This window comes from Gymnoscopelus braueri (genome assembly GCF_963280865.1).
Source record: "Gymnoscopelus braueri genome assembly, chromosome: 20".
Lineage (NCBI taxonomy): Eukaryota > Metazoa > Chordata > Actinopteri > Myctophiformes > Myctophidae > Gymnoscopelus > Gymnoscopelus braueri.
Window position 1 is genome coordinate 569,161 of NC_137622.1, and position 25,160 is coordinate 594,320.

Sequence of the window (25,160 nt, forward strand, 5' to 3'; positions counted from 1 at the left end):
TAATGCTCCTTTTTCTTTTAAAGTGGACAAATATTGTTTATGCTCCATGTGAAAGTGAAGAAAAGGGAAAAAAATCCACAATGTAATATAACAGATTATTGATGTTTTGGCAGAGTACGGAGTGTGGGCGCGTACGTGCCTCTGAGAAAAACAGGCCATTTAAATTTAAACTACAGGAGTGTCGGTTCTACTCCACTGGTCAATGAGAAACATTCATTAGCTTTTTCTTTTTTTTCTTCCCACAGCAGAGAAACACACACAAAAAAAGAGCTCCTAAGTGATTGGAAATGAATAAAGCCTGATTTATACCTTATCGGTGTATAAAGCAGTGGTTCTCAAACAATTTCATGTCAAGGACCCCAAAATTAATATGTGCTGTATTTTGCAGCAGACCCCCATCTGAAAATATTTTGTGCCAGGGACCCCCATACAAGATTTGTGTTGTTAAAATGTTTCAGAAATAAGATTTCTTGAAAATAGCAGATCTACAAGCTCACGACACGTTGCAGCTTGTAGATAGTTTACTTTTTCAAATAGCCAATGTAGGCCTATACAGGGTTAAATGTGGTTGAACTGGTTTTTATGCTATATTAAAGAACTTTGCCTGGAACCCCCTCAAGGACGCCTGGGGGTCCCGGGACCCCACTTTTAGAACCACTGGTATAAAAGTAAACATAAGTGCTCCAGATTATAATAGGATTGGTCAATATATCGATATCATGATATGAGACTGGGACTTTGAATATCGTGATGACATGTTGTCTTTTCCTGGTTTTAATCACTTATTCATTTAATCACCAGTTTATACTAAGCTGACCTAGAAGCTTACAAGCTCGATTTTGTCCATATCGGAACACTTTATTCCAACCAGTTCCTTTCCCCTCCATCAGGCGCCCCGGCTGACTTGGGGGAGGCAGTATAGAGACCAGGATTACTGCATGTTTTTTTGTGAGGGTACCTACCCTAGGGGACACGGGGAGAACATGCAAACTCCACACAGAAAGGCCCACATAGTGTTGGGAGTTGAGGAAGAGGAAGAGGCGGGGGATGAAAGCGTAGGTGTGCGGTGAGAGAGGTAGAGCTGTGTGTGCAGGAAGGAAGCACTCGTCTGAGAAGGAAGGACAAAAAAAAAAAAACAGCATCATGAAAGAGAACGGGACCAAAGAGACGATGAAGGACGGGAGAAGAGAAATGAGGGTGAGAGGGAAAATATAGATAACAACATGCTCACTGGTAGAAATACAATTCTCAGTAGCGCGCGCGCACACACACACACACACACACACACACACACACACACACACACACACACACACACACACACACACACACACACACACACACACACACACACACACACACACACACACACACACACACACACACACACACACACACCTGTGCCTGGGCTCCCTACGGGTGGCACTGTGTAATTTGGCACATCCATTTCCTAGACTGGGGTTTGTCTTCAGTGCTGTCGAGGAAGTCACACGACGCCCCACAGGGGCATTCCAGCCAATCCATGAATGATGTCACTTTCAAGCACGGTTACCGAGCTGCAAAACAAACCATAACTGTAGGGAAGTGTTTCACGCGTAACTCATGTGTCCTGTTGCATCATGGGAGGCAGCGCTGTGCAGATCTAATCAAGCCTTTAGGTGACGTCTTGATGGACTGACCCCGTTTCTTTCTGTTACTGTACCGCCGCGTCGCCACTGTGAAACTCGCCGCCCCTCTCGCCGCTCCTCTCTCTTTCAGAACAGGTGTTGTGCTGAGATTTGATTCCCCTGCTGTAATCCGACTCCCCCCCCCCCTCCTCTATTCTTGTTAGAACTGGACTTGTTATTTGGGGCAAAATCCAATCGATAGGCTTTCTTCATTATGTACGTTTTCTATGTCATTGACACTAAGGTCATTCTTTTTCACATTTGATCTGGTTCGACTGCAAGAACCAGGCTCTCTATGGTGCACCTTAGCCCCGCTACACTCCTCCACCAGCTCTGCATACAGCACCAGTAGACGCCTACGTATGATCTTACAGATACGCACTGACACCCACACCCACCCTACCCAGCCTGAGGGGCACCCTAGGCCCACTAAACTCCTACAAGACCCCACTGACGTCCACAATGACACCTACAGTATACCCCTCCAACTCCCCCATAACCACCTTTGGTGCACCCTAGTCCCGCTACACGCCGTCACTAGCCGTACACTGACCTCCACCCCGACACATAGCTCTACCTTAAGCCTGACGTTCCATGAGAAGAACCAGGCTCTCTACCCCATCTATGGCACCGTAGGCCTGCTATACGAGGTAAAGTCAAATTCTGGCAGGGAGTCAAATCTTGGTACACCACCGGTGCTAATTAGGCGGCTCTTCTTGAGGCAGTGTATCCTCAACCGCGTCTCCATGGCTACCAGGACCACCCCCCCCCCCCCACACACACACACACACACACACACACACACACAGTTTTCTTGCCTTTGATAGTTGTCTCTCAGCGGTGACCCACTTTTAGACATGTGCCGCTGTCCGAGTGCAAACTAACCTAACCGTAACGAAAGGGTCTACTGTGCCAAAACCCCACAACCTCTTTGGTACAACTTCTTCCTGTTCCTGTAACAAAACAGCCATAGTTCCTTGTCCATGCCTCGCATCAGTGCTGCCTAATGCTGACCCGTATACTTATTTTGCAGTCTGAAGAGTTTAAACATTTCTTCTGCCCCAAACAAGTCTTTCCTTTCCGCAGCGCCATGGGTGTACATTTCCAGTGGTGTTACTGGAGACATTTAAACTGCATTTAAAGTCTCTGCAAACCATGGATACGTTTCATATTGATGTTTCTGAAACCAAAATATGTTTCATATTTCTAGATACAGACCAAAATATGTTTCATATTTCTAGATACAGACCAAAATATGTTTCATATTTCTAGATACAGACCAAAATATGTTTCAAATTTCTAGATACGGACCATGTAAGCCTACTTGTTCCCTTCCTAGAAATGCAGTGTAGTCAAAAGTACAATATATAAAAAAAAAGGATACTCAAGTACAGTAGGCTACTCAAGTATGCTAAATGTACTTCGTTACTGTCCACCACTGGTAACATTAAACATTTAAAGCGTGCAGCTTTAAAGATTACCTTCAACAGTGAAATGCACCGCACAATGGACACCAACCAGGCCACTAATAGGCAGAACTGCAGTCATTTCTGTACATTAATAGGAATAGAGAAAAAAGAAAGGGTTCTAAATTTATATTATCGACAGAAGAAGGAATGCATTCGCAATTAGCAATTCAAATCAAGATAGGCCTACTATGATGGGGTACATGACAAAAACTGTCGGCACACATTGGTGACAGCGCAGAGCGCACCATGGCACAGATAGACAACATTGCTAGTTTGTGCACACTATAAAATTGCAATGACTAATTATTCAAATCAATAATAAAGATGCGCGTGTACTTTCTGGGCTTTTCGCAGTATGCAAAAAAAAACCACACAAAAAAAACATCAGGCGGCCGGAACCCGCAAGCCTCACCCCAAAATAACTCTGGCCGCGATCAAGGGCATTGTAATAGGGCCTACCTAATAAAATCCTTGATGCGGCGTAGTTTAGCAAATTTTTTTAAAATACAAAACAAATATAAATGTGAGTGTACTTTCTGGAGACTATTTAGTGTCTGTCTACCTTTTGTTATCCCACGGGGAAATTCTATTCCTTTTAAATAGGGATTGGGGAAACAAACAGGGGGAACCAAGACCCTTTTTTCAGTAGGCTTGGCCTAGACCGGATCACACAGGCAATTTAATAACGAATACCAGGCTTTCCTCCGAGGTGGAAAGACTGGTGATGCGAGGTTACCACTAGCCTAAAGTGGAATTCCCCTTGGCCGGGGGAGATATTAGGCTTTTGGTCATCAGGCATGAGGCTCAGAGCCACTGCTGCTACATATAATCGATATAGTAGGCTGTAGGCCTATATAAATCTGTTCATAATCTCTCACACAGTTCTCACAGGACAAGTGTCATAACAGGCCTATCCAGTGCAAACACCCCATTTCGCAGAAACTTTATGAGTAAGCCCTACATTTCAATTTTTTTTGCAAGCTCAAACCCATTGACACCACCTGTTCAATCAGATGGTCATGGTGATCATTTGAAATAATGAACTCATCCCCAACACCAGAAAAGATTGGAATGTTATGATGCAAAAACGTTGTTGTAATGAATGTATAATATTTGAATAGCCAAAGAAGCACATCATGTTTGAAAGAGTATATTATTATTACTATTATTTTTTTCATTCCACTGTAATCATGTTGGATGGTCGTTTGTCCAATCAGATTACAGTTCACTGCGGGCTGTTTGAGGCTTGAGCGGTCTGTGTTTCAGTGATGCCGTGAGTGTTGTGAGACGTTGAACACTAGTGGTGCTTCCCAAAGGAAAGGAAAGATGTCAAGGAAGAAGGGGAATAATTTCATGAAAAAGGTTCCTTTCATTTCATAATTTTCTTCAAAAACCACTGACTGGAAGTCACCAAAAACGTCGGAACTTGACATTCTGCGAGCGACATGTTGTTTTGATGTGTTATGAGCGTGACACCATAGTATGGACTCAGAGATATGAATGCTGTATATAATGGGTTATAGGCTTGCTATTAGTTATCGATTAAGTAGCCTATACAATAGCTTATATGAGTTATTAAGTCAGAACTTGTCAAACAAGCTGAACTCGATGGAGTAGAGTGGACGACCTTAGGAAGAAGACGAGAGACTCCTATAAAGTTAAAGAAATGGTACTTTTCTATATTATATAGCCTACACCCTTTTCACGGCAGCTATATGCCAAAAAGAATAGGGTAAACAGTGTTTAGCCTACCCTATTATTTTGGCATATGGCTGTGAAAAAGGCACACAAACACAGGTTTTACCAATATGATAGCCTTCTAATTAACAATAGCAGCAGCACCGACTCTGTTGTGATGAAATAATTATCATTGCTGATAATAACACACCTATGTATAGAGATTGTGCGTTTTTCTTTTGCACAACGGGGCTTTTGGCATATCCTATTTAATATCAAGTTTTATAAACGCCACGTGGTGATAAATTAACACAGTTTTTTACTGTGCAGGTTATTGGGAAGAGAAGCATTGTAGTCAAGAGTCCACACATCCTCCTTTTGACTTGGCACTTGGAATATTATAAAGATGATTCTTTTTACATGCAAATCAATATCCTGTAAATAGTAAATACTGTGTCCTGTAAATCCTGTCGATAAAGTGTCTACAGGTGCTTTCCTGACCCACATAGTACAATACAAGCCAAACCCACAGTGACAAAACTGCTAGAGGACAGAAAGGTGTACACTGTACAGCATATAAAAGAAATCAGGGCAATACCATGTTTTCCAAAATACTGCAGACACCTCCTTTAGGTTAAACAAATCCTGTTTGTTTCACATCAGAAAAAAGGTCAGGGGACAAATTGTATGAAGCAAACTCAGCATGATAAAAAGCACACTGGCAACTGAATTTCCCCTGCGGGATCAATAAAGGTCTATCTATGAACATATTCTTCTTGTGAAACATATGTTTGTGCTCTGTTATCAAAAAGACAAAGATCCTTATGTGCCCAAATTGTGTCTGTGGTCTTGCCCCCTGCACCTTGAGACTGACCGTTCCTGGGGGTGTTTAGAATGCATGGCTTTGTAATTAACACAATGAAAGCAATAAAAAAAACTCCTGTTTTATTGTCATTTAGCTAGATAGTGTTTAAAAAGGTGTAGCCTACGTGATACATTGCAGATACATTCAGATGGTCTTTGAACACAAGCTATTTGCATTTTCTGACTTTTTAGAGAATGGGATGAGAGCATGTGATTAAGCGTACAAAGAGAATATACATGATGTGACATATGTTGGCTCGTGTGATAGGCTACAAATATTTCAACGCTTCCTTCTCTTTCGGTAAACTGTTTACTGTGCAGCTATGGTTGAGAATTTAACCTTTTATGGGTTCTTGGTGTCTTACAGTATTGTCTTGTAACGGATGAGTTGTAGGAGACTAAACATGAAAATAAATCATTAATTCATACACACAGTAATACACTCACATTTAAACCCACCACCCCTGCAAAATCTTAAAAATCACCTAAAGTGAGGGTTTTCCCCAACGGCCAAATTATGTGAAGCATACGGGTAGGGGCCTAGATTGCCTAAATTATATTTTTTATTGTAATAGTACTCCAAGTACTTGGAGCTATAGTAAATTATAAGCGATTCCTATTGGTATGCAACACCGATGGCGCTGAGTCGACACCACGGCGATCACACCGCTCGGCATTCTCGACACACGCTTCAACCGCTTCTGTTGGCGTGCCTGCATTGGTTTATTGAACCGACATGGTCTGCATTCTTCACAAAAACTATCCATGGTTTGCAGAAATGTAAAATGCCCAAAGTTTTCTCAGGCAATTGGGATGCATTTTCAGCGTAGGACTATAAGGCAACAGTGATGTCGAGTTTTTTTTTGTTGTCAGCTGTTTATATTCTAGTAGTCACACAGACATAACAGGACCTGTGGTCAATACCACTTTATTATGAAGTCGGCGAAAATAACTGCTGACTGAACATTTTCAAGTAAATAATACAAAAATAACCTGTTGGGGTTGTTTAGTTGAAGATCAGTTATTTTCCGTGAGCAATGTGGTCGTACGATGGAGTATAAATTGGACTTTTGAGACAATGATTCGAGAGTCGAGAGAGCAGTCGACCAGGATGTGAGGCCCATATACGGCAGGACGAGCGAGAGCGAGAGGTGACTCATAAAGATCAGTGGAATGCTCAGCACTTCCCCTCAAATAACCCTCTCTCTCTCTCTCTCTCTCTCTCTCTCTCTGTGCTAGCGGCCCGACGAGCGATGAGCTGACCGGACAGTGTGCCGCCCGCTCGACTGCGTCTCCAGTCATTAAACGTGCCAGAGATACTGTAGGTGATTCATAAGGAAATGTCTGGTGCCCTCACGAGCAAAGTGTCTGAGAGATGGAGTGCTGAGTTAGGACCAGTAGTCAGTTCTATCATTTCACTGCACCATAACCTCCAGAGGCTGGTTGGTTTCAGATCTGCACGGGTTTTACTAGGATGTCCTAAATGCATGTGGTGTGCACCTGTACTAAAACACTTTATGCATAATATGGCCTGACAGGCTGTCACAGCCAGTGGTGCAAGAATTATTTTTCTTTCTTTGTTTTACTTAAGTAAAAGTAGCAATACTACCATGTGGGAATACTATTTTACAAATAAAAGTCCTGTATTTACTTGAATAAAAGTTCAAAGGTATTGGCATTTGCTTAAAGTACCAAAAGTAAAAGCACTAAAATGGGTCAAAATGTTTGGGAAATGTCAAGCTCACAACGTGTCACACTGCGACGCGTTGTGAGCTTGTAGAGCGGTAATTTCGAATAGCTGAAGTATAAAATACGGTTGAAGTGGTAATGATTGTTTTATAATATAATCTAAATGTGCAAAGTAACTAGAGATCTCAAATCATTGTAGTGGAGTAAAAAGTACCATATTTGAGACAATATCTGAGACGTACTCAAGTAAAGTAAAATTACCTCAAAATTGTATCTAAGTACAGTACTTGAGTAAATGTAGTTAGTTACTTTCCACTGTAGTTTGTTACAAGCAATGATTAGCTATAATTTCCTCCATGAGGATAATGTATTGTAAAAGATAAAGTATGTGTACACCATGGAGCCTATCTCTGCACAATCTCCCATCGCTGCATGCACGACTTTGCATGAATTAAGAGTGAAATGTTGCGCGCAGATAGACCCCCAAGCTGTTACCCTGTTCTTCTCAAAGGTTTTTTTTTTTAGAGTGAAAGAGAGTGGGGTGGGGGGGGGCGGGGGGGGGGGGGGGAGACACAGAGAGACAGACACACAGACAGACAGATGGAGAGACAGAGAGAGAGAGAAAGGGGTGCAGACAGGAAATCCTTTAGGGAGACGTGAACCAAGTGTTTCCTCTTTGCTCGAAAGGGAAACTGTAAAATATGAAGAGAAACAAACAAACTGTGATCACGAGGGGGAAAAAAAGTTGAGAGAATCCTTCTCTTCTTCATTTTTACAGTTTTAATTTGGCACATGGCACAATCAGCATGTATGCATCTGGTATACATAAATAAATATTAAATATATTTATACATAGATATACATATAGAGCTCTTACAAAGACACCTAGAGTGGTGTTGGATTGGGATGTTGTGAAGGACGACAACATTACATAGAAATTACTTTATTTATGTTGGTGCTTTTCAGTGTGACCCCAACAGTAATCGCCCTGTCAAGCGGAGCGATATCTCCATAGAAGCCCTATACATATATGTATGTATGCCCATATTTATATATATTCAAAGAAATACAAGTGTGCACTGATGTAGGTTGATTCAGTGCAAACAGGCCACTCTCTGCTTCTTAAGAGGAACTCTTACAAAGTCAATGGAATCATGTCAGTTAGTTTGCTTGAATCTTTAGCTATATTTTTTTCATCTCTTACACGTAAAATAATAGATTTATTTTTGTAATCTTTAAGCAAAAAAATTAGACATATATAACTTTTTCTTAAAATAACAAAAGTGCTATTTCGCAAAGACAGACACCCAGAGACGCAGCAGATACACTGGTGGTTGTGAAACGAAATTAACAACATGAGTAGATAAACCCCACCCCGCCCCCATCCTGCCACATTATACACCCAACAAACGAACCAAAAACAAAACAGGTGCACGGACACACACACTCACGCGCACACGCGCGCACGCACACACCCCCATACTGCCTCTTCTTTCTCACGTTCAGACAATCTGCCTCGTCCTTTATCTGGAGTCTCGTAACCGCGAGGGCGCGCAGGAAACCGGAAACCATTTTCACATGCACACAAACACACAGGTGCTCTAAGCAGCATGTGGTACGTGCACACTTTGTGGAGATAATATCAGATAGCTTTTAACAGATAAATTGGCTGTAAAAGATGCACTTCTTTTTTTTTCCTTTAACAAAAACAATCACAGTAACATAGTTTTAATCTCGGCCTTCTGAAATCGTGGCAAAAGTCGGTCCCAAACAAATCATTTCTATGCGAGCAAAAAAAAAAGAAAAAAAAAGATGACGCCATTTGTGTGGCTATGCAGCGCAAAAAAAAGGTTGCCCAAAATGGGTTTAAAATCTCCACATCTGCACGTCAAGGTTCCCATTCCAACCAGGATTTAGTCTCTCATCTTTGAGTCTAAGTCGGCGTATAACACACTCCACTCGGAATAGTCTCAGTCTCAGAGAATAGATAGGAAAACTAAACAAAACAAGCTTCTGTAAGGCATAGAACCATAAAACAAAACCCCCCGAAAAAAGCAATTAAAAACATTGCGCGAGTATTCACGTATAGAGGCCATTGTTCTCGGTATGTCTCCCGCAGGAGTGAGGGAATGGGAAATAAAAAGCACTTTTCTTTGTTTTCGTTATGAATTCAAGAAGAAAAACAACCAAGTGTGTATAGATATATTCTCCTCAGTCTGCTTAAAAAGGCTTTTAAAATGATTATTTAGAAAAGAAAACAACAACAGAAAACCACTGCAGAAAGGTCCCCCTCCCCATGGGTTGGGACGAGGGGGGGGGGCAAGCAGTTTTATTTTGGCAGCTCTGCACAACTTGACATCCACAGAGAGCTTTCAGTGACTCTCCTCGTAGTAAAAGTATATTTAAATCTCTTCGCGTTTAATCCGACTCCTGCCCTTCCCATCGCCAACCCCCCTCCCCCTCCCTGTGGTATTTATAAAACACAATCCTCTCCGCTCTCTTTTCGTCCTCCGCCTACACCGATGCAGCTAGCCTCCGCCTCTCGCGCGCTGGCTAACCTCTGGCCTCCTTAAAGCTATACGCGAGTGGTGGAGTGTGAGTGCGGCAGGCCGGTGGAGTTGAACCCCGCCGTGAAGGTGTTGTACGGGTGCAGGTTGGGCATGCCCACCAGGGAGTTGGGGATCATGGTGATGGTGTTCGGGGTCATCAGGGGGATGTCATCCGGAGAGCGCCGCAGGGTGAGAGTGTAGTCGGGCAGCGAGGCCAGCCGCAGTGCCCCCTCGTTGCTGTTGCCCGCCTCGCACTCGTGGTGCGTCTGGTTCATCTGCAGCGACATGATCTCCTCCTCGGGCGCGTGGTGGCCGATGTCGTTGGAGGTGGTCTGGCGCTGCGGGCTGGGCACCCCGTGGCCGGAATCCTGGCGCCGCTTGTCCTTGCGGTAGTAGAGAGCGGCGAAGGCCAGCACGTTGAGGAACAGCAGGGAGGCGCCCACGGCGATGGTCACGCTCAGCTCCGTGGAGTAATCCCGCGGATTCTCCACCACCAGGGGGCCCGACTCCTCGTCGTCGTCCCACGACTCTTTGTCTTCGCTGTTGTAGGCCGGCGACATGGGGGGCCGCTTGGTGTTGAGCGGCCAGGACGTCTTTCCGTTGGGCTTCTTGGTGGACAGGGTGTTCTGCGTGGTCTCCGGCGGGGGCACTTTGGTGGTGGTGGACGTGTAGTGGAACATGTCGTGAAGATTGTAGAGGTGGGGCACCAGGTGCTTCCAGAAGGCCACCTTGGTGGCGCGATAGTGGTCCCGCACGCGCGGCTTCAGGCCGATATGAAGGTAGAGCTGGTCCTGGGGGTTGTACTTAGACCACGCCACTTCCTCGAAGCGGTTTGCCTTGGTGTGGATGAACTTGGTGTCCTGTGGTACAGGCTTGTTGGGGTCCCTGAAGAAAGAGAGAGAGAACAAGAGAGAGAGAGAGAGAGAGAGAGAGAACAAGAGAGAGGGAGAGAGAGGGTGAGAGTCAGTGTCAGCCGGAGACATTGAGAGATTCCCCTAACATGCTGTGGAAGATATGAATCAATTAAACAATGGTACGCGGTATCGGATATAGTTTGAGTCACACTGTGAAAGGTCAGCTCAGTTACGACTGTCAGATGTATTGATCTCGTCTGGCACAAAGCCCAGCCCTCAGTGCACTCCAACCAGACAAAAGCAAACACTCCCTGAATACAAGGGGATGGCTATTAATAATAGATCCAGGTGTCTGTGGTGAGGTCTGTATTACATTTTCTACATCTGTCTTGAGTGATACAGTCCTTGGCAGACAATTGACAAAACGGATCTGCTGCTCATTCATTTGTTCCGGCCCAAATCACTTCTATCGTCAGGATAATCTGCCATGTTTGAACCATGGCTTTCCCTTTTTTAGTCTTCGCCCTCGGTGGGCAAAGCATGCCCGCCTGTCTCCTATAAGATCTGATTCATATTTTATCGACAACAGTGTCGCGCACTGAAAACAGCCAACCTCCCAAGCTTGTAGATCGGCTATTTTCGGTGTGCGATACCGTCCTACGACGGAGCATAAATAAGGCATCACACCTGTCTCCTCTCCCCTGATGTCGTTCCTAATTCGGCTCTGATGCCGCCCCCCCAATCACAGATCCAGGATGAGGCTTTTTTTTTTCATTTTAAGTAAACACATATGAATAAGTCAGCAGGCTTCAGGGCTCACGTCAGGAGGCATCTAGTTGTTGATAATCCAGCGCCGGTGGAGCCCCCTCTACTAATTGCTTGGGGAAGGCAGCGCAGTGTGCATTAGCTTCCAGTGTACTGATGGAAAGTGGACCATATTAATCAAGGTGCTAACTAAGAGGGAGCTTGCAGAGCTGTATGTGTGTGTATCTGTGTATAGCCTACACATGCCTGTGACCATGCATGTGTATACAAGACATGGGGAATGTGCACAAGAGTGCACGGTGTGCAATGGACAGACAGGGATGGGGAGGAATGGGGAGAAAGAACGAGATAAGAGCTGCGTGCCAAGGTGCAGTACCAGCTTTGGTCTACAGAGGTCACTGTTTCACTTTTCACTTCTCAGCATCCTGGATGGCCAGCCATTCCAGTGAAGCTATTGAGGTATTGAGTGAATTAATTAACATATGGCAATCTCTTACAATCACACTCTGCCATGTGACCAAGTTGCTATAATGTCAGGCATGGATGCCCGTGAAGGAGGGTGTGTGTGTGTGTGTGTGTGTGTGTGTGTGTGTGTGTGTGTGTGTGTGTGCGTGTGCGTGTGCGTGTGTGTGTGCGTGCGTGCGTGCGCGCATTATTGCTTCATATGTTCTGTGAAAAAATGACTTCTCTTGTGTTGAAGAATGCAAAAGGATTGTGCCGTGGCCTCGAAAACACAATAGTCGATGTCAACAGGCTGTTTTGTTGTGTAAGGGCGAGGATCTGTGAGACATTTGCTGTAAATGTCACCAAATATCCCTGTGCGGGTCTGAGAGGGAAGTCAGAGGCGAACAAAGTTCAAATTTAGTTTGGGATTTGGGGATGTGGCAGCTCCAGTTTTTGGGCACCGTCTGAAACGCTCCGAACACAGCCAAGTGAATTAAAAGCCACGCCAGAAGAATTCACCCTCCATCCCCTCCCACTCGTTTTTCTGCTGTCAATTTTTCTTTTTCAGGTCAGTGCTTCTGGGAGACGTGAGAGGGAGAAAGAGAAAGAGGCTGATATTGAGAAGGAGGGAGAGAGGGAGAAGAGAGAGAGGGGGTAGAGAGAGAGGGGTAGAGAGAGAGGGGTAGAGAGAGGGAGATGGAATGGGAGAGCAAATTGAGATGGCTGAATCTGAGTCCCTGGGCATGGGCCATGTCAGTGGAACGGCCCGTAAATAACCTCCTTTATTAGGCCTGTAATGATCCCCGATGAATATTGACAGCCATGCTATGATGACTTTGTAGCTGAATATCAGTAATTAAGTTTCAAAGGAGCGTGCAGCAGAGGTAAGGTCATATTGATCTCCCCGTGCGCAACATGCCACAGTACAGAACGTCAATGTAGCAGCAGAGACCTGCACGGCCGTCTGGAGCAGAGACGCTTCATGAATTCACAGGACTCTCTCTCTCTCTCTCTCTCTCTCCCTCTCTCCCTCCCTAGGCGTGGACACACACACATGCACACATACTTACGCACACACACACACACATTCACACACATGAACAGATGACAACCAATCATGGTGGGCCGGAGCAATTTCAGTTAATGGGAATTCCTGGCGTCTCCATAACACCGTAAATGCTTTCTTCTCATGGGGATCAATCTGTAAAATTGTGATGGCAAAAATATGTACAAAGTATTTGCGGTAGATCTCACAGAACAAATCAGAGCCTATTGGGAGCGGCAGGGTTTCAAATGCTGTGTGGTGGTGGCTGGCTGGCTGGCTGGTTCAGTGCAAGAGAAGATGAATAATTTAGGGAACACAAAGAAATCAATGTGGCATCTTTAGTTAATTTGATTTGCCGCATTAGAGAACAACTGGCTGCCTTATCTAATTACACACACATATGCTTGGGTAATTGTTGCAATGTCAATAGTAAACAGGCTACATTCCTCTGAACAACTTTGGGCCGGCTGCTGAAGGTAAAACCTTGAAGTCATGTAATAAGCTTTAGAGGTAGAGATCTGAGCTGGGTCTTTGTTGTTGGACAGGGTCGGTGCTGAGGGTATAGGCTACCCTGCAATGTTTGCATTAAACTTTAAAGCAATATGGGTAAAACGTGAGTGGTAACTGAGACCGCTGTGATTTTTATCTGCAACGTTATAATGCTTACATTTATGCTCCGTCGTATGGTGCTGTTGTGTGCCGGAAATAACAGATGTACAAGCCCACAACAATGTGGTGAGCTTGTAGATCGGCTATTTTTGGCACCTGACACCGTCGTATGGCGAAGCATGAATCCCTCTTAAAACGGTTTAGTCTCTTCGCAAATCTTTGGTCTGAACTAGGCTTGATACAACCTTGTCAGATCCGCTTTAGTGAAGTGCACTTCTTATTTTTCCTGCAGTATTTGGCTCAATAGTGGCCTTATTTACACAGCGCCATAATATCCTGCTGACAACAATCTGTGTAAATGCTGTACGCCAACTATGAAATACAGTGTGACAACAAAATTATAAGCCATTCTGCTAAGCTGGGGGGAAGCCCTAAGACTCATGTATCGGACATGCAGGAAGGCGGCTGGTAAATGTTTGGACAGTGGCACTCTCTGATGTTCTTATTGCTTTTGGATGGGAAGTGACACAATGTCTATGATGTCAGCTGAGTCACAGTCACAGCTGAATCCTAATATAGATGCACTGAAATACAGAAAAGCCAGGAGCAAAATTATGCAAATATATAATGAATATGCGCATCGATAGGCCGCAGAGTTTCAAGTCTACTTTAGAATATTAATCGTTCCAAATACTTCTGGCATGAGGAAGGGTGTGTGTGTGTGTGTTCATGTGTGGGGTAGTGCTGCTAAAAGGGAAGCAGTTCCTCACCTGTCTGTCCATTTTATTTGCCCCAAGACAACCTCAATTCAAAGCCGACATCTGCACTTAAACCCGGCGCTCACTTTGGTCGTTTCACATCCGAAGCGATACGGGTTAAATCATCACACAGCTTGCCGCTGTTCAAACACCCACCGAGCGCTCTGTGTGCTTTGGGCTCAGTAGCATATGCACCACCCCGTCATAATGCGATGTTTGTGGCCCTGTTGGGCTCTCTGTGTTCCCCCTGCATTAGCTGATAGCCTGCCTCCTGTCAGGCCTCCCACTTAATCCGGATGGTTGTAGGGAACCATGGCCTGCCTCCCAGGCTGAGGGGGGATTATTACACCCATAAAAGCAGGCGTTTTAATGGCCTTTCTGATTTCCTCTGATGTGTTCATATGGCCGGGGCCACTTGGCCACGGCGCTATAAACCACTCCTTCATCTCTCCAGAGCCCCCCAGCCACCCCGCGCCCCACCCCTCTGTGTGACCTGCAGACCCACGCTAACCTTGACCAGCCAGGTTAGCGGGTTGGCGCCGCCTGTGTGTTTGTATCCGTGATTGACTATGTGTGTGTGTGTGTGTGTGTGTGTGTGTGTGTGTGTGTGTGTGTGTGTGTGTGTGTGTGTGTGTGTGTGTGTGTTCATGTGTGCCTGTAAGATGACCTCTGGGACTAGTCTACAGACACGGCTGTCCAGCTGAACCCTTGTACCAATGATAAACACCTTTTCTATAACGTCTGTCACCGCCTGTGCTACCAGAATGACACCGCTCAAATATTCCCCTGTGAGACGGTGTGAAGACTTAACTCATTACCTATTCCTGGCTCACTGCGAGCGCTGATGTAAAAGGTAGATACGGGGAAAGAATGAATATAATTTTCATCCTTTTTTTCCTCCCTTTTCCATGTACCTCCCTCCCCTTTTCATCCTGGTGTAATTTGAAGCGCTTGAGTGATCATAGAGCGAGCCATCACCAAATCTGAAAAGACACGTTTAGGTGCCCCGAGGCGGGCGACAAGAATCTATTTTCACTCCACTCCAGGTCGGTGAATAAATCCGAGCAGCGTGCAGCTCTCTCCTCTGTATATACAACAAGGAACATTAATGCAGTGGCACTGATGTTCACTTTAGTTAAGCCTTTGAAATATGCAAATTTGGACCCTGTTTTTAACTTTCTTTTGTTGTTGTGGTTGTTGTGTAACAAATTCATCCCCTGCAGGTGTTTATCTACTTACCAGGTAACACAAGGTGCACACCTATTTGTAATTTCCGTTATGACAGAAGGGGTACATTGGATTTTCACGCATTCTCTATTTAGAGTAGCCAATTAGTTTTACCCCAATTCAGTCATTATGCCAATTAACACCTCCCCTCACATTTCTGTGTGCTACTGCCCCCATCAGGAGGACGTAGCACCATCGCCCTACTCCTCCTGTTAAACACCACCCGCTGACAGGACGGATCTGTTGGAGCCTCTAGGAGTCACTAGCGCATCAACAAAGATCGCCCTCCCCTCCCGGCTTCCCTCCCTCGAGCACGGCCAGTTGTGTTCATATAGACTCCACCAAGCCGGAAGCACTGCCGTGGATTCAAACCCCTAGATTCCACGGTGGTGGACAGGTACTCCATCGCGTGCCTCATTCTTTGCAATTCATTAAAAAAGATTCAATATCCCTCTCTACCAAGTCTAATTCTGTTTTGTAAAACTTTCGGCTTGGCCCAGGGAGGCAATTTTGTCATCTCTCGCGCCGGCAGATCACTGGGCCTGAGCTGTTTTTACCAATTTGGATGAACAGTGTTGCATGGCAATCGTCCGGCTCTGCCATCGCTTCAACAGGCTGAGCGACTGTGTTTAGTATGGACGACATTGGATTAGATGAGTGGCAGACACTCACAGAGCTGCACACACATGCACGCCACACTCAAACGCCATCTGTCCACCCCCCCCCCCCTCCCCACTCCCCACTCATGTCTACCCCTCTTATTACATTCATGGCCACAGCAGGGATGCCGATCAATGACATACAGGGCCTTTTAACGAGCCATATGACCTCCATACCTGCTCTAATGCAAATCAGGTTATTGGCTACACAAACTTCCTATCCAAGTGAGTGCCTATATAATGGAGTTGATAGGCGGATGGTCAACGGATTTTGTTGTTGTTGTTGTTGTTGTTCCACTGAGCCTGTTTACACCAGATAACTGGCCGTTGCTTGCCACGGTTGAACCTGTGCCAAGCCAGGCCAGGTCAGGTCATGCCACTGGTCGAAACTGGCTCTGTGGAGTCAGCCTTAATGAGGACGGGTGAGGGGAGCCAGCTGTGGTTGGCAGGGGGGGGGTGGCGGGGCAGGAGAAAGCATCCAGAGAAATGTTGGTGATGGAGGGAGGGAATGGGGGGAGAGTGGGATGAGTGATGTAATTAGTGGAAAGCAGGGGTAAAGAGGTCGGGGCAGTGTGTGCACAGGGTCAAACGGAGTGCCGGGGGAGTAATGGTTGATGAATACGCGCCGTTAACCCTACAGGGGTTGGGCCGTTCGATGAACACGCTCAAGAGAAAACAAAGAAACTCAAATCAACCCGCGCGTTATAAATCAAAGCATTGTGGTGGTGTAGTGAGCGCGAGACACAAGCGCTTCCGTCTACATTTATTTAGTTAGCCACCGCTGTCCCTGTGCACCGTGCAATCAATACTGCATGTTTTAGACCATGTAAGAAATGTAAACCAGGCTGTTTTCATGCAGAATAACAAGAGAGTGATAGAAAGAGAGAGTGGGCTTGAGAGAGAGAGAGAGAGAAATTCGATACATGACAGCGCTCTGCTCTTTAACTAGCTAGCAGGGCTCTCTCACACACGCACACACACACACACACACACACACACACACACACACACACACACACACGCATACATACACATACACATACACATACACATACACATACACATACACATACACATACACGCACATGCACACGCACAATAGGGGAAACGAGTGCCTTCTAACATGCAAAACACACAGGAAGTGTGAAAACACTGTTGATGCACCAGCATATTTAGAGCACTAATGATCTATTACGATTGATCTTTTACAGCCTTTCATCATGCTGTCTCTTATGAAGTGACGCCAGTGTTCATTGTGTGTATAAGGGTGTGTTGGTGTCTGGACTTGTATAGTTCTGACTGTCTGTATGTACATATGTTTACATACTGTATTTGTGTGCGCGGTATGCATGTTTACTGTGTGTGTGTGTGTGTGTGTGTGTGTGTGTGTGCGTGTGTGTGAGATGTTGGTGTCAGTGCTAATATGTGCTCCTATTACTGTAACTGTGCTAGTGGACAGTACAGGCTAGTTGTTCCTGTCAATAGTAAAACAAGTGCAGCAGCCAGGTAGGGGAAAAGAAAACCTCTCAGAGCCAAGACACGCTTCTGACTCTCAGGACAACCACAGTCTCACAATATAATCACATGTACAATATGTACGCGCGCACACACACACACACACACACACACCACACACACACACTGGGGGGGGGGGTGTAACGATGGTGTAACGATGACACGTGGGAGCCGGGGACAGGAGAGGCTTTTGGGAGAGCGCCGCTGCGATACGCACTGTTGACATGGATGCCGACAAGTGTCTCAACATGGTGTCACGCACATTTCAACAGCCCATTTACAGACGGGGGGGGGGGGCAGGAAGCGCAATCTGGGTCAAGTCATTATGAACATCTGGGTGGCTGATATAGATACAGGCAGGGTGGCTGGCTGGCTGGCTGTCTTGGACGGGCCACTCAAGCATGGGGGTAGGGGCGCGGGGGAATTCAGCTGGGTCTTAATTATACTGGGGTCTTCCAGAGGCAAATGGCACGGGCGGTGGCATCCGTGGCTCCCTCGTGTGCTCTTAAAAACAAAACCTATGGAGGGATACCTCTTTGGAGCTTGAATTGTACCCACCTCCCTGCCCCTGTGGTATCGGTGGTAGAAACCTTTACTTGGGCTTGAACAAAATGACCGATCCGAGCACCACTCTGGGTTTTCTATTATCCCGGCATCTAAATCCCAGGCTCTTTAGCAGCTCAGTGGCCGCTTCTGGCCTGAGCATAATCCTGCCGTTTGGAGAGACGCCAAGGCAACACGCCGCAGGGCGGACACTTATACCCATAGGCACTGATCTAGGACCAGTTTACCATCCCACAGCTCCTAATTGCAATCAGCTGGGGTGGAAACTGGAAATCCCTCCAACCGCCCAAAATACACTGCAGAGTCAAACTGCAGTTTGTTGTCATGAATTGTCCTGTCAGCTGGGGTGAAAGCCAGGTTAGTTGGGAATAGATAGCCCAGTGACTGTCCGCAGCACTGCAGGGAAATCCGAGAGTGGGGTTATTATGGGTAATGTGGGCAGCCTGTCACAATCCATCAGAATGAAACGCACTGACAACTTGACGTCCAAGGTTATGGGGATTCGGTGCATTAACGCGCCGCGTCATTACCTCCGGGCACCTCAAAATCGCGGCACATTTCTCACTTTAGGTACGAAGGGAAAAGAAAAAGGATCCTCTAGCACTTCTCAAAAGGAACTGAATTCCATCTGCATCTGCATAAGACAAGATAGCCCGGCAGGCAGCAGGGACAGCTGTTTAGACAGCAGGGTCACTGAGGGGGCGTCGGCGCTGTCCGGGAGGAACAGATATCAGTCTATCTGTTCTCGTCTGACATTAGTGGTTCAAGACCCCGGAAGACCCTGTGGCCCGGGGGGTCAGACTAGCAGCCAGACGACCGAATGTAAACGTTAACTGATTGGACAGCGAATGATATAGAGACGGATAGGAAAACAGAGATGTAAGATAACGACCCGGTACAGGACGTGATCAATATCTCTCTGGTAACAGGGATTGTCAAATTTAATTTCAGTTGTTAGCAGTGATTACTAGTAGTCCTCATACAAATGGAGCTGCTTTGTGCAAGGTGGGGGTGGAATTGAGCGATGTGGGTAAGCGGAAGTCACCGGGGGCAGAAGTGATCGACTCAGCCAGGGCAGGGGGATCGATGCGGCCGTGGGCAGGAGTGTGATATGCCTGGCTGATAAGTCTCTGTGTCTTTTGGGCTTCGGGCATAATAGAGCAGATAGTGTTTCCAGCCAAACACGTGCGGTCACACACAAGCGCGTGTCGTCGTGTACACACAAGACGCAGGCGGCCATGCGTGCACACACATACCCAGCCCCATAACAGTCGGCCGAGTGCACGCCGGCCCGTGCACGTTGAGGGGAACATTTAATCTTCCTCAGATTCAATACGTCTCAGGTTTTCAGGCTGAGGCCCAGGAAGGCCAGGTGGAAAACACAGCTGGAAAAGAAATGTCTGCTGAACAATGCTTTCTGCCTGTTTCCATTCACTGTGGGAGCTCATTTTTTTCTCCTCCAGAATTTGTACAGAGCACAGGAGTTCTCTCAGTAGAGAGCCAAGATAATATTTTACTCTTATTTCCTTCGATTAACAAAGTGACCATTATGTAACTGTTGAAGCATGATGTAACACAAGATGGTGTTGCAGCTATTATGCCAATAATACAAAGACTTGCCTGATGGAAAAGTGTGATTATTGACAGGTACAACAGAGGAAAGACTGTGTCGAACACTCCAGGTCCTTATTCATTTTTCTTTATCTAATTTTGGCCACCTGGCCTTCTTCAAGATCAGAGAATTTGATCCGATCTCGAAGAGAGACGGAGGAATACATTATGGAACTGGAATGTGCGACACATTTTTCCCCTCGTCTTATAGCAAAGGACAGAGAGAGTGAGCCCTTGTTGCCATGCAGTACAATGATGAAATCATGACTGTGATAATGAATGTGCAGATGGTTCAGTCTCTCAGACGGAGGAGCAGACAGAAGAGGGACTCTCACATTTTGTGCTTCCATCTTGTGTTGCTCCATCCAGCTCTATATGCTCTCTCAGTAATGAACTGTATGTGTGCGTGTGCGTGTGCGTGTGTGTGTGTGTGTGTGTGTGTGTGTGTGTCAGGAACAGATGCTCTCAGAATAGTTCTACAGGCCTTGTAGCAAAGGCATATGAAATGCACGAACAGAAAGCCGTACCGTCCCCTAGATAAAAAAGCGACCACCTCGTTTCTGCAGTGCTGTGTTTCGAGTGTGCTTGGAGGAATGCAGGAACCTATTGAAGCTCTGCTCACAACCCTCTTGATGTGCGTCAGAGAATTCCATCCGATCTCAAAGACGGACAAAACATACTTTAGCTGATTTCTTTTTTTAAATGCTTTGTTGTTGAAAAACATGCATTATGGAACGAGTATGTCACACATTTCTTTTTTAATTCAATTTAGTCGTGATTTAGAGTGTACATGAGCGTGTGTCTCCTTGAGTTTTATGAGTTTTTCCGGGAGGATGTAACGCATGCATGCATGAGGAACATGCTATTCCTCCCAACCTATATGAGTTGTTATTGCAGTGACAGAAATTGCCAGCCTCCTAAATGGCCAGTTATGTCCTTTGGAGCTCCCGGGCCAAGCCAGATCCACCGCAGAAGATTCAATTCCCTAGTCTACGCCGTGGTGGGCAGGAACTTTACTCCGGCTACACCCTGATGCCCCAAGTGTGTGACACATTTCTTTCCCCCTCTTCTTAAAGCTTTTACTCTGTGATCAACACCTCAACAATATATCTGGCAGTTAATTTTCATTTGGATGAAAAACATTCATGCCACTCACCCGGTCTTGGCGAAATTGGTCCAGTAAGTCATGACCACGGCACTGAGCATAACATCGTTCTTGGAGAAGTTACAGGGGAACAGGTCCGTGGGGCCAATCATGGGGATCCCAAACACGTACGGCACCTCGTCCCCGTGCGCTGCATCTGACCACGCGGGCTTCATCAGGCTCTGGCAGTGGTGGTAGAAAGCGTAGAAGTAGGTGGGCGATCCATAGCGGGCGTGCAGGTCGGCCGTTACAACCGAGGGCTCCACCCACTGGTGGTCAGTGAACAGGGCCACCAGGGTCTTGCGCCTGGTCTCCGGGTTGTCCCTGTCAGCCCAGTCCGTGTACATGAACTTGATGGTCTCCCTCAGCGTGTCTTTGCCCTCCGGGTAGCCGTACAGGCTGTCCACAAAGTCGGACACTGAGAAGTCGAAGTCGTTGCCCGAGACGCCGTCCTCCGAGTCCACCACGTTCTCCACGAAGCGCAGCCCCTCGCCCTGGTTGACGCCCAGCATGATGTCGTAGTTGAGGAACTCGCCCTGCTCCATCAGGATCTCGGGGTCGTCCGGGATGACGTCTCCGTCGATGACGGGTCCGAACGCCACGTGGTAGCGGGCCGGTTGGATGTCCTGCTCCACCAGCTCCCTGGAGCTCTTCTTCCTCAGGCAGTCCACCATGTCCAGGGTGTCCAGGACATTGCAGCCCACCTTCTCAGACAGCAGACGGGAGTACTTGACGGGCTGGTAGTTCACCGCCCAGCTGGACAACGCAGAGCCACTCTGGATGACGGCTCTGTGGAACAGACCTGCATGGGGACAGAGGAACAGAAGAGCAGGTGTCTTTTATTCCTATCAACATGTATTGAGATAAGACAACAGGGCATCAGCAGTGCGACGGTGTTTAGCGTGACATTATTCTGAGCAGCTCTATTAGATACTACACAATAATGACCGTTTCTCATTACACTGGAACACTCCATTGTCACCGACAAACGGGGACCCGTCGGCTACAGTTTTTGATAAGAATAACAAAGGACAGAGAGAGGGAGCCCTTGTTGCCATGCAGTATTGCAGTTCAATGATGAAATCATGACTGATAACGAATGTGCAGATGGTTCGGTCTATCTGACAGAGAGCAGACAGAAGAGGGACTTGTTCTGTTGCTCCATCCAGCTCTATACCCTTTCTCAGTAATGAAGTGTGTGTGTGTGTGTGTGTGTGTGTGTGTGTGTGTGTGTGTGTGTGTGTGTGTGTGTGTGTGTGTGTGTGTGTGTGTGTGTGTGTGTGTGTGTGTGTGTGTGTGTGTGTGTGTGTGTGTGTGTGCGTGCGTGCGTGCGTGTGTGGAACAGATGCTCTCAGACTAGTTCTACAGGCCTTGTTGCACAGGCACATGAAAAGCAGGAACAGAAAGCCATACCATCCCCTAGATAAAAAGCGACCCCTGTTTCTCTTACAGTACAAAATGCAGCAGAGCTGTGTTTCTAGCGTACTTGAATGTAGTCGGGCTAAGAGAGGAACGTATAGCTCTGCTCACAACCCTGTTGATTTGCATCAGCCAAAGCAGCTTGAATTGGGCCTAACCTCAAACAGCACCACAAGTATACACTGCAGCGCAGTTATTTTCAGGCGCTTGCACCTGCAATTCAAAGAGCATATATGTACATGCGCGCACGCATACACCCACCCGTGCGCGCGCTCACACACACACACACTCAAACCACTCCACTGACACATGCCTTCTCTATTTGAACGACTCTATCAAACAAGATGTCGACAAGGGCAAATATTGCGGCATGGTCATGCTGGACCTCCAGAAGGCCTTTGACACCGTCAATCACCCAATTATGATCAATAAGCTCAAAGCAATAGGTTTTGATGATACGTCAGTGAACTGGATGAGATCCTACCTGGAAGGGAGGGAGCAAGTGGTGGAAGTAAACGGCACCCAGTCCCCCCCCCCTCCCTGTGACTTGTGGTGTCCCACAAGGAAGTATACTAGGACCTTTACTGTTCCTGATATATGTGAATGACATGTCATCGGCCTGCGACTGCAAGCTGTTCCTGTTCGCAGATGACTCGGCCCTGCTAGTCTCGGACAGGGACAGGCTGCAGGTTGAGAAAACTCTCAGCTCCGAACTCAACAAGATCTGCATCTGGCTCTCTGACAACAAACTTTCATTACACCTGGGTAAAACTGAATCCATCCTCTTTGGGTCCAGTCCTAACCTTAGCAAGGCAGAGAGTTTCACGATCAAAGTGGGTGATGATGTCATCAAAAGAAAGGATGAAATTACCTACCTGGGCTCCATCTTGGAGGCAAACCTCTCTGGTAACAAAAACGCCGAAAAAGTGATCAAAAATGTCAACCGAACAACACGCTATTTGTGGAGGATTGATCGCCTAGTCAGTAAGAATACTCTGAAGATTCTTGCAGGGGCCCTCATTCAAGGTCATTATGATTATGCATGCACTTCATGGTATCACAACACCTCCAAGGCCTTAAAAACAAGGCTCCAAACATCCCAAAACAAACTTGTAAGGCTACATCTTGGCCTCAATCACAGAACCCATCTAACCCCTGCTCATTTTGCTAGGATTGGATGACTTAGGGTTGAGGACAGAGTACAGCAACTTGCTATGGGCCTGGTCTTCAAGATACACCACAACATTGGGATCCCCCTGTATTTGTCAAAATACTTCCAAAATGTTAATGAAGTCCATGATCATAACACCAGAGGCAGCTCCACTGATCATGTTCAACCCAGATTTGGCTCAACTAAGGGTATGAACTCGTTCTCATGCTATTCATCAAAAATGTGGAATGCCCTACCAAAAGGAGTAAAGGAGTGTAAAACCCTACTCACTTTCAAAACTGCCCTAAAGATACACCTTCAGGAGGCTGCAATTCAAAAATGGCCCCTGTCTAAGTCTTAACCTACCCCCCCCTACCCCCCCCCTCCTTCATTTTCCTCTTTTATATATATATATATATATATTTTTTCTCTCGTCATACCAGTAACCTGAAAGCTGATTGTATGACATTCTGTATAGTAGTGTGTATATCTGCCTGCCTCTTATATTTCATCATGATTTGTGTGCATGGGGTTCTCATCTTAAACAAGCTTAGTGCTTAATGAGGGTTTCCAGTTTAGTAGACCTTGTATTGTGAATTTGTACTTCCATGTACTGTTATGTACTGTCATGTACTATTCTCATGTCTTTCTAAATAAACTACATCAATCAATCAATCAAACACACACACACACACACACACACACACACACACACACACACACACACACACACACACACACACACACACACACACACACACAGACACAGACACAGACACACAGGAGTACTTCTGCCTCGACTGCCTCTTGTATGCTTAAAAGATCATGAGTCACGCCTACCCTAAGGAATGAAAACTGGACGTTGTGCAGGTATTAGGCGTTAAGGGCGTGCAGCGAGGCATTCTGCCCGGCTGATTGAGATGGGAGAGACACACAGCTAAGTCTAAGAAGAAGGAAACTAGCCTCAACACTATGTGGACAAAATGTATGGGCGTGAACAAGTTCATCCAAATATTGTACTTTTACTCCACTACAATTATTTGAAAACTTTAGTTACTATAGTTACTTTGCAGATATAAATTATTACATTATAAAACATACATTAACCACTTTAACCCTATTTTATACAGAGGCTATTTGAAAATAGCCGATCTACAAGCTCACAACGCGTCGCATCGCGACGTGCTGTGAGCTTGTAGATCTGCTATTTTCAAACATTTTAGTACTTTTACTTTTGGTGCTTTAAGTAGGATACCAATACTTTTGTACTTACTCGAGTACATTTTTATTTCCGGACTTTTACTTGTAACAGAGTATTTCTACAGTATATTGCAGTATTGGTACTTTTACTTAAGTAAAGAATTTGAGTACTTTTTCCACCACTGCAAACCTGGAGGTAGAAGTGTCAGTATCTGAGAGGAGGAGGGTAGCGGAGACCCAGAGGATCCAGGGAACTGGGCCAATCAACTTGCACATTTTCA

At 46.0% G+C, this 25,160-nt stretch overlaps 1 protein-coding gene across 1 annotated transcript in view; it reads right to left on the reverse strand.

The window, feature by feature from the left end:
* Positions 1-8,804: 8,804 nt before the first annotated feature.
* The window catches only part of nlgn3a (neuroligin 3a), a 171,642-nt gene continuing 155,286 nt past the window's right edge, over positions 8,805-25,160 (reverse strand). The window contains exons 4-5 of the mRNA XM_080415913.1: positions 21,123-21,912; positions 8,805-10,800 (exon numbers count right to left, since the gene is read on the reverse strand). Of these exons, the coding sequence (XP_080272039.1) occupies positions 9,942-10,800; positions 21,123-21,912 (1,649 nt within the window). The 3' untranslated portion in view covers positions 8,805-9,941. The remainder of the gene's footprint in view (positions 10,801-21,122; positions 21,913-25,160) is intronic.